Genomic DNA, 10,293 nt, shown 5'->3' on the forward strand with positions numbered 1-10,293 from the left:
GTCACCATCAAACAATCATATATAACTGATGAAATAACTTGTGAGTTTTATTAAGCTCATTAAGTTGCTAACAAACAGATTTCAAAGGAATTGGGATCTATGTGTGGGTTCTTTTTGTTGACATAATTGTCCTTATGCATTGCAATTCCTGTTACATATCAATTTGTCATTATCAATGATAATCACCAATACATTGGTATATACATAGAATCGGTTTAAACGATAATACTAACCCATCATAAGAAAACACGAGAACGGTTAAATCAATGTGATTTTACACTAAACTCACGTATAAAATCACATATGGCTCGCGTGATCTAGGCCGCGAGCCAAGTCACTTGCACACCCTTGCGTCAACTGTGTTCCATAACCATATGCGATTTCAGTATTTTGAACATATTATTGTTTGATACTCTGTCTATATACATATGTAATAAATAATTAATATTAACATATTAAATATGTCTAATTTAACTATTTAAGACGTTAGTAATAATACATATATATATATATATATATACATATAAAATATATACGTGATGATTGTTGAAAAAAGCTCGATTTCAAATTAACCAAAAGATCATGCGCATGCCTTTGTTGCTTTCACGATACAAAAGGAGCCTATAACAAACCTTAAAAGTAACCCTCAACATTCTAAAATATTCCCTTTTCATTTTCAACAACAAATCCTTAATTCATCATATAAACAACACCTCCAAATGCCATCACCATCCACCAATTCACCTTCCGAGGTTGTCGCATCGTTGATCCACTCGAAGCCAAGCTTCTTTGAGGCCTGAAATGCAAACACAATGGCATCGGTTAATTTAGGAATGGTCTAGGTCTAGCTAATATGGGACTCTAAGATAAACTGTTAATTTAAGCAGAGTCATTCGTACTTCTGCAAGTGGCCGAGTTCCCCGCAGAACAAAGCATTATCAGGCACCGGCAATTCAGTTTTCTGGGCATGGTCTTCAGGATTGATGATTCTCATATAAGTTTCTTGGCCTAGATACCATCGGTCAAGATTCACCGTTCTAAGGTTCCAAGCTCCAACATTATCAAGATAAACCAGTATTGCAGTCCATCCTCCCGGAAACACCTATTACACAAATTAAATCAGTAGTTTTGTAACATTCTTATGAAACCTTCTCCTATACGGTGCATTTGTTATGCAAACGAGACTGGACAGGACTGTACAACAAATAGGCAAGTGAAAGAACTGGTTTTAGGATTTTAATTTAACATGGATAGTTTAGTAATTTATAAAGCTTGTATATCTATCTGGTTTTTATTCCACCTGTTTTGAAAGGAAAAAAATGCATTTTTGTCCCGGTCAGTCTTGTGGAGTCATTGTCGCACCAATCATGGAACAACAAGTTTTTGTTCAGTCATGTCTTGTACTCTCCTAAGTACACAATGTATTTCTGGAATAAACAAACCTGTATGGTAGAGCGTGCAATAGCATCCCATCGGTTATAAGAACCCCGGTTGTTTTCTGTCCATTCCCCATATGCCATCCTAAATGTTAGTAGATTTCATCGTCATCCACATGTTCAAATCCTCCGAAAAGAAGATGTGGAAACAGGGTTGAGTAATGGAAGAATACCCAACAACGAAAAACGAATAACCATCCATATGAAAGCTCTGAACTACAGTATCATTATTCTGCAATATGATTTCTGCAAATCCTTTATAGGTAGCATTGATAATGGATCTATCTGCTCGTGGACTTCCGCTGCGTGGCATATTTGGGAAATCCAGTTTGTAAGCACCCTTCACTTTATGATTGTCTGCAAGCCTCACTGGTGTATCAAGATTAGCAAATGAAATCCCATTATAAGAAGCACGTCGTTTCCCATCAATCATTACCGGTGGGATACTTCTTAACACATATGTGTCGGTCACATTGATGGAACCATAATGGAAAGAACCCTGTGGGTTGGGGCGAGCTCCGCTAGCTGAGTTGTTCATCCTGATAAACAAACTTTGGATCATAACTGATTCCAATCACAAAGAATCATTACAAGAAAATCAGCTTTATAAGAAGCCAAATACGTCTAAATGTTCTAATAGACTGCTTTAGAGGATTTAAGTTTGTAAGACTAAATAATTGTGCGACCTATATAAAGGTGTTACAATCGGATGTTAGACATATTTGGGCAACCTAACAAGTTTTTCAAGACACTTACAATATATGAAAAAGGTCTTATGAACACATCTTTTTATAGAATACTTGTTTTTATAAGATAATTTTTCAAATAATCTCATATAAAAAGACTAATAGAACGATTTATTTTAAAATTGTCCCAAAAAACTTGTATGGACATCCAAAAACGTGTTGTCAACTTACTGCAACACCTTTACATAGAACGTACAATTGATTGGTCTTATAAATCCCTACAAAGCAGTCTATTAGGACTTTACTATATATTTGGCGTCCTATAAAACCGATTTTCTTGTAGTGAACGATAGAAAGTAGTAGAACGGAAGAAAGATACCTGATGGACATAGCCTGATTCATTGCAAATGAATGGTCATATACGTCATTTGGAGCGTCAGGAAGAGGACCGGATGCTTGTCCTCTAGAATTTGAATAGTGCAATATAGCAACGCCTGTAACTCTCTGCCACTCCGACTGATTTATAAATCGGGCGCTTGCAACAACATAGTAATCACTACTCGCGTTTTGATCCATAGTAACCAAAAAAGAGTAAGACTGGCCGACATGGATATCAAAGCTACTATAGTTTTGTTGGGACGTATAATGTCCCTCAGCTTCTGCTAAAAGCAATTTATGGTTCTGAATCCGAAAGTTTAAACAAGTTGAGACTCCAACATTAATCACACGGATTCGATAAGTTTGACCTGTGTAAGAAAATTAACAACCAAAAAGGTCCATTCTTTAAGTAGTCTTGCACTTGAAAGACCAAAAGATTGCTTAACTCTCTATGTTTATATCGTAAATTCAGATCAATGAGATCTACCTCGATCAACATTAAGTGTTGTATGATTAATGCCATCCGGAACGCTGGAATTATATTTAAAAGGTCCCTTGCCATTAATCAGAACTCCATCTGGCATACCAAGATCCTTTCCAGCATCAAGAGAAGCTCTTAGTGCCTTAGTACACAAGAGAGAGGAAACCATAAATTAGATGCACAAGGATATTGGATCTCCAACTATTAATGAATTATTCGAACACGGTGATAGACATTAATGATGAATATCATGAATAAAGAAAATGCAAAATATTCATGATGAATAATTCATGAATAGTTTCACAGTTCTCAACATATTTACGTTTCCTAAATGAACTTTCCACCCGCGAGTATGTGTGATACTCGGACCACAACCAAGTACTAGAAATCAAATTAGATACTGACCGAATGGTTACGGGTATACCAATCACCAATGGTAATGACCATATCTCCATCAGGGGTATTGAAAGGCAGCTGAATAACTTTGCGATTTGTGATAACAAAACCACCAAAGCCACCTGCTGCTCTTTGAAAATGAGTAGTTGGAACATAATGGTAGCTACCAATCTGATCCTTGACTTGAAACCGGTATGTCCAGTTCCAATTTGAAGGAATAGGACAATTTGTGCCAAGAACTCCATCTTGCCAAGAAGAACGACGCATTTCTATTCCCGGCCTATCAAACATAAGTTCCCATATTCAAAACATATACCATACTACAAATGAAGCAATCTTTACATATTCAGTTGAGTACCATATCGGCCAGACTTGTACCATTTCTTCTCAATATAAGTCCCTTCTCTCCTCAAGTCCTCTTTTGGAAAGTAATCCGATGGGGTTCCACATATTCTCTCCTCCACCCTCAACAAACAGAGGTTAAATAGACATAGATTGTCCATAGTGTCGAGCTCCTTCAGTAGTAGAAATTGGCTTTGATACCATATGAAATATGTGGAACTCTGATAGATTAGTCTCCAAGGAGTTTAGGAGAGAATGGAGGGTCTAAAATGGTCCAAATCTAGCTATGTTGTACTCCAGTGTTTAGAGTATACCAATTTAACTTATTGCTAAACCATACCATGTGATTAGAAGGCTTTCATCTAATTTGTTCTTGACGTTGACAACGACATTGTTATTGGTAGTAACATTTAGTGTTGGACCTGGAAACTTCCCATTCACTGCTACGACCTGTAATCATGTTCAGAATTCACACAGAAAATTATAATAAAATAAAAATAATGCAAAAGGAATTTATGATTCAATGCACGTCAAGTTGTAACTTAAATTTACTCGATCTTTTCCGTTTTGACGTTTCAATTTTCATATCAAATTTGGATTCTATGAATCATTCAATAATACCTCGAGGACTTCAATACAGTTTTAGTGATTTACCAACAAAATAAAGAAAACCCATATTTCTTTTATAAAGGTTGGAATCAAAATTCGAGTTACCTTTTAGAATCAGATCGCTAATCGCGTTAAACCATCAAAAACAGCACAAAATATTGAATACCCACAGAAGCATTTCATCGAACGTTTGAAAGACTTCCAGTAAAACATAAACAACAAAAACAGAGCACAGGAGGGGAGGGAAGAATCCACCTGTTGAGGAACACCAAGTGGAGAAGCAGTGATGTAAGAAAACTGGAGTTCGAAATTTGCAACTGGATCGGCGGCAAAAGAGAACCCACCAAGTAGTAACCCAATGTGGAACCAACAGAACAAGATGAAACATAACAACGCCATTTTCGAGTTGTTTTGTGGTTGATTTTGAGGGGTTTTACGTGATCATATAGAGAGGAGTGAAATAATCCCTTTTTCCACAAACCTTGAGCGTGTTTTGCGGTGTCATGGTATTTGAGTGTGTTGCCCTACCCCTCGCATCCATTCTCGCGCCTCACCGCCGTGATATGTGCCTTTTCTAACCGGAATCACGCTAAAGTCGTTTAGTGCCATGCGTATCCTACAACCTTTTTTCAAAAAAAAAAAAAACACATTCAAAATAGCATCTCTTTAAACCAAACGTATTTACTTCATTGCTACTAATCATTACTTGTCTACCCCAAAATCTTTATCGTACGCATATATCTAACTTTTCTGGACCATATTTTCGACTGGAAATTACCGAGTCGGTTTTGTACCGTTTGGTTTTAGTCATTAGTTTTTTTTGTTTATCATTGGTGTCCGGGTCAATTTGTATACATCTCGACTAGGGTTGCATTCCGATGAAAATGAAAGTTAAGGTAACAAGCGTAAAAAAGAATCTCCACCCTTGAACGCACATCATGATGAGATGCACCAGATCAATCCATGTGTAAGTTTGAGATTAGGGTTGATCAAAAGTCCAGATTTCTTCTTACACTTCTCTCTTATAAGTATCTTCAGTTACCATACAGAACTCGACGTGATTAAATGTATTATCATTAACTATTTACCTCATATGTTACATGCAAAATGGTATTATATCAAAGAATGAAAACTGAAAAATCAATACATTTTTTATTAAAAATATTGAAATTTTGTTCAAATAAAAATATAAATCTATATTATATTATAAAACATTTGATAAAAACTCTTAATTTTTTTTATGCATAAAGCACTGTTTATTGATGCATATTACTTAAAATTCAAGATTACAAGTAATTGTGTATAGGTACAACTTATTAAAGCTCTATGTTTGAATTCGTGTAACGAACCACAGATAAACATAATCAAATAGAGGACAAACATCTCATTTTAAAATATAAAAAATCTAAAATATAATTAGGATAATTATTGAGTTCTAACAAAATACTTAATTATTATCTTTATAGAAAAAAAATATTATTAAACCTAAATTAAGTTACTTCGTTACGTTAAATTAAATTATAATAAAAAATTTAAATTAAAAAAAGTAAACAAACAAGAACTTATAATTAGTTAATTTGATACTAATATTAATATATTTTTTGCAAAATTTGTATGATATTTTTAAATTTATATTTTATTCAAAAATAAAAATTATCGCTTTATCAAAACCACATAAAATTGTATTATATCGACATGGATAAAAAAATAAACTAAACATTGAAATGAAAATGTGTCTCGATGATACCTTTCTAGTTACAAATAATGATTGAAGACTACAATTGAATGTTATAAAAATCCAAAGATTTTTTTTTTTGTCAAATTCTTATTTTTTTTTCAAACTAAATGTTATAAATATAATTACACTTTTGACCCTCAAAAATTAGTAAATTTGAATTTGGATGCTCAATTACAAAATTTATGGATCTACTACTATAGTTATAAACTTTAATCACTACCATAAAAACTCTTGCCTAAAAACCACGAAAAACACAAGGGTCGGTAACGCCACAACCATGATTGTTGTTGTCGTGTGGAATACTACAGTTCTTTCGTCTAGAATTATAAGAAAACCCAAGAAGTATGATTTCACAACCACCATCGATTAAAACCGAACCGTCGTGTCGTTAAAAACTTTATTCGGACGTTAGCTGTCGCATCCTCAATTATTTCCTAAAAGGTAGGAAAAACAAGAAGAAATACAATAAAAACTACGTTGACAAGAAGAATGGTATAGAGAGTTGTGTCATGCAAATGGACACTTCAGGTTATTAACTTGCAATAATGGATGGAAAGCAACAATTGTGATTACAGTCACTGCCACGTAGAAAATGAGTTGTAAATTTGGAAATTATAAGGTGAACGATATAATCAGATTTGGTAAATATCACAATTCTCATGCCCTAAATGTCAAAAAAAACAAAGGATTGATGATTTCATGACCACAAGCGATTAAGACAGAACGGTTGCGTCGCCGTCATATCATCAAAGTCTTTCTTATTAAAAGGTATGAATCAATAAGAAAAAATGACGATAAAAGCTATGGTTGTCAAGAAAAACGACAAAAAAACTGTGTCACATGTAAATGGACACTTCAAGAATTTAACTTGTAAGAAAGCATGGAAAATAATAATTAATAATTACTGTCAGGTAAGATGGAAAATGAGTTGCAAATTTAGTTATTATAATTTAAAATAAATTCGATTTTTTATTTTGATTTCAGTACAAGTAATTCCATTATTTCTTATTAAGAGATTATCCCACTAAGGGGCCGTTTACCAAATGCTTACTTGAGTAAGCACTTACCAAGTTACATTATTTTATTGGATGAATATTGCAAGGACCAAGAATCTTATCCGATAAGAGCAAAGGCAAAGACCGAGAGTCTTACCCAGTAAATGATGACGACAACTCTTACCACGGTTAGCGCTTATCGGGTAAGTTGTATATATAATGTCGTTTTGGTAGACTAGAATCTTACTTTTGTAATTTTAAACTCTTAACAGAATGTTTGAACGATATGTTTTAAATAAATAAATATATATATATATATATATATATTATAATATTTATTTTATATTTTCTCACAAGCACATCTCCAAAATTATTGTAAGAAATGGATCAAATAGATATTGGGATGAAAATAGAGAAAAATGAATATGAAGATGGGGTGATACAACAATAGGTTGACTTTGTAATGGCATATTCGTAATTTTAGTGTTGACTAAGGGTGAACTACTTAATGTTTGCCGAATCCATGTTCCAGGCGTTTACGTTTGCAGTTACAGTTATTCCCGTGGCGTTATTAAACAGGAAGACCTTTGCTGCCGAATAAATTGCTTTTGTCGGATATACCCTTGAGGTTATAACCGTCCTTCCACCCTGCCCAAAGCTTTCCACTATTGAATGATCAACCTGAAATATTTCATAAACATGGAATTTTTAGTTTATTCTAACGATTTTACAGTGAAAAAAATATTAAATAAATTTTATAATATTGTAAATTAAAACTAAATCATACCAATAATCTCATGCTAAAATTTTCACCATCTAGTACAGGAACCGTGCTTCCGTAGATTAATTTGACAACGTCTGAAGCAGTTGATGACCTGTGTATATAACTGTTAAGTCAGTTATACAGTTTTGGAGGTAAAGTTATGGTCATGATGCATAGTATAATGAAACACTTACTTGGATTGATCGGCACAAAAGTAAGTACTCGCAACGCCATCAGTGCCTTTGGCAATGTAGAAATACACGGGAGTTTGCTCCGTACGTGACTCATCTGCAAGAACCACCAATCCGAAGGGTCCAAAAGCTCCTCTCGAGGAGGAACCACCGCTTGTTGTGCAATTGTAACCCACATCTGCCTCGAGTGCCGCCTCTAAAACTGTGCTATCGATATCAAACGTTGCTATTATGTCCAACTACAATCATTCCAAAAATTGTAAGTATACACTAAGCATAATATGCGTATTTTATTCAAATTAAAGACGTAAGTACCTGTGTAGCTGCGCCTATGTCAAGGGGCACAAGAGATCCTGGTTCGAGCAACACTTTTTTATATACCGTACTTTTGGATCTCAACTTCTCTACCTCTTTAATGGGCCATTGAAGTATATTTTTTCCGGTCTTTTTGTCAAACACCACTTCTCTTGGAATGGTCTAAAAATACGTATAGTAAAGACGATTGAACATTTTAGTCTGTATAACTATATAATCCTGAAACCAACTATATCAGTTGAAAATCCTAATTTTACCTGAAGGGAGGCCCACCCCTTTAAAATATCAGCAGCTTCGCTATCCGTTTCTCCGGTCCAACCCAAAAGAAGTCTCCTTTGCTTATTTTGATCATAAAAACTTTTCGATGCGTAGTATTTTCCGTAATCCACTCGTAACCCGATACCCACATCTAAGTCCGGATTGTCGGGCGTCCACTTGTTACTAATGGGGTCGTAGGTCCCAAGTGCATAATAATCATGCTTATTATCATCCAAACTCGATTTCAACACATGCTTGATACCGGGTCCATTAACCGACGTGTCCAACCCGTTTGACTCAGTTGTTGAAACCGGATAAAAGTCAACACATTCCCACATACCTGTACCCGGAACAGCATGAAGGACTTCATCCAACAACTCATAGCTCGTAAAATCCGTCGTTTCGTAAACGAGTGTGATACCCGTTTTATTAACCTTCGTCCCCAAAGCAACCCGCCACTTCCCATTCGGACCAACCCATGCGGTAGTCGGATCCCGAAAATCCTTACTGCCAATACCCGGTGGAGGGGTTAGAACTGGGTTACCCGAATACTTGACCCAATCAAGGAGGAGAGGATCAGATAGGTTGGCAGGGTAGGCTAGATTCTGGACCTGCACTTCCTCATTGGTGTCCCCAGTATACATCATGACGATCTGACCATCGGGCAGGATCGTAGCAGATCCAGTCCATACACCTTTGATATCGTACCATTGATCAGGGACCATAGCAAAAGGGAGATGATACCAGTTAATCAGATCCGTTGATATAGCATGGCCCCACGTGATATTTCCCCATACGGCTGCATCCGGATTGTATTGATAAAACAGATGATACCACCCCATGTGATATAACGGACCTATGTAACCAACATTATAATTCCAATAATTAAAACATTTTTATTTATTTTTTAATTTAATAGGTACAACAATTATTTGTAAATAAAATTACATATACTGGTCAAACTAAAATACATGAAAAGTCAAATAAAAAAATGGTTATCGTGTACGGCAGTTAATAAATTTTTTGGTAGGAAACAGTGGTATGCCATGTGGTACCATGTCATTGGCTGATAAATGTATAAACACGTAGCACGTGTTCCTTTAGGATGGTAAGTTTATCCGAAGTCCACGTCGGATCTGACTCGAATCCACTCGTTTGATATTGTAAGCGTGTCAAGATTTATAGCAACATGAAATATGGGTGACGTCTTTCGGTGGGACCCTTCTTTTAAATACGAATACCCAAAAGCCAAAGGGTAAAAAAATATTAACAACTTATAAATTAACCGACAATCTAAATAAGCGTTTTAAACAAAATTTGAAGGGCTGAATGTGATACGGTATTTTCAATATCATGTATTAACCAATTATAATTAGTACATAATATTTAATATAAAGTTTGTATCGGCTTTTTTTCATTTGATACATGTTGATAATTAAAGGTACTTGACATCCTGTATTTAAACACGTGAGAATTTTGATAAACATTTTATTTCTATATTTATAAAAGAATAAAAAATGAATCTTGTAATTGCAAAATCCGGAAAAAAAAGTTAATGAATATTGGAGTTTGTTAATAGAGGAAAAGAAAGGTTAGTTTTGAGTTTTTATTAGCCACGGATCTAATTGTTAATATATAGCGACGTATATCTGTATCTTTTATGACTAATTCAACTGTCACAATTTAATTGAATTCTCTTTTATTA

At 34.7% G+C, this 10,293-nt stretch overlaps 2 protein-coding genes across 2 annotated transcripts in view; both read right to left on the minus strand.

Annotated features, from left to right (window-relative positions):
* Positions 1-545: 545 nt before the first annotated feature.
* Positions 546-4,868, minus strand: LOC112508320 (monocopper oxidase-like protein SKS1). The gene is made up of 9 exons (XM_025113049.1): positions 4,584-4,868; positions 4,060-4,169; positions 3,387-3,657; positions 2,988-3,123; positions 2,502-2,868; positions 1,610-1,975; positions 1,443-1,521; positions 900-1,102; positions 546-796 (listed from the first exon to the last, which is right to left on the minus strand). The coding sequence occupies exons 1-9, from the start codon at positions 4,725-4,727 to the stop codon at positions 691-693; spliced, it is 1,782 nt and encodes a 593-aa protein (XP_024968817.1). The 5' UTR covers positions 4,728-4,868; the 3' UTR covers positions 546-690.
* Positions 4,869-7,422: 2,554 nt separating this feature from the next.
* LOC112518163 (beta-fructofuranosidase, soluble isoenzyme I-like) overlaps positions 7,423-10,293 on the minus strand; it is a 3,694-nt gene continuing 823 nt past the window's right edge. The window contains exons 3-7 of the mRNA XM_025125769.1: positions 8,588-9,444; positions 8,331-8,492; positions 8,019-8,254; positions 7,849-7,936; positions 7,423-7,742 (exon numbers count right to left, since the gene is read on the minus strand). Of these exons, the coding sequence (XP_024981537.1) occupies positions 7,563-7,742; positions 7,849-7,936; positions 8,019-8,254; positions 8,331-8,492; positions 8,588-9,444 (1,523 nt within the window). The 3' untranslated portion in view covers positions 7,423-7,562. The remainder of the gene's footprint in view (positions 7,743-7,848; positions 7,937-8,018; positions 8,255-8,330; positions 8,493-8,587; positions 9,445-10,293) is intronic.

The sequence above is a fragment of the Cynara cardunculus genome, assembly GCF_001531365.2.
Source record: "Cynara cardunculus var. scolymus isolate 2C chromosome LG 1, CcrdV1, whole genome shotgun sequence".
NCBI classification, from domain to species: Eukaryota; Viridiplantae; Streptophyta; class Magnoliopsida; order Asterales; family Asteraceae; genus Cynara; species Cynara cardunculus.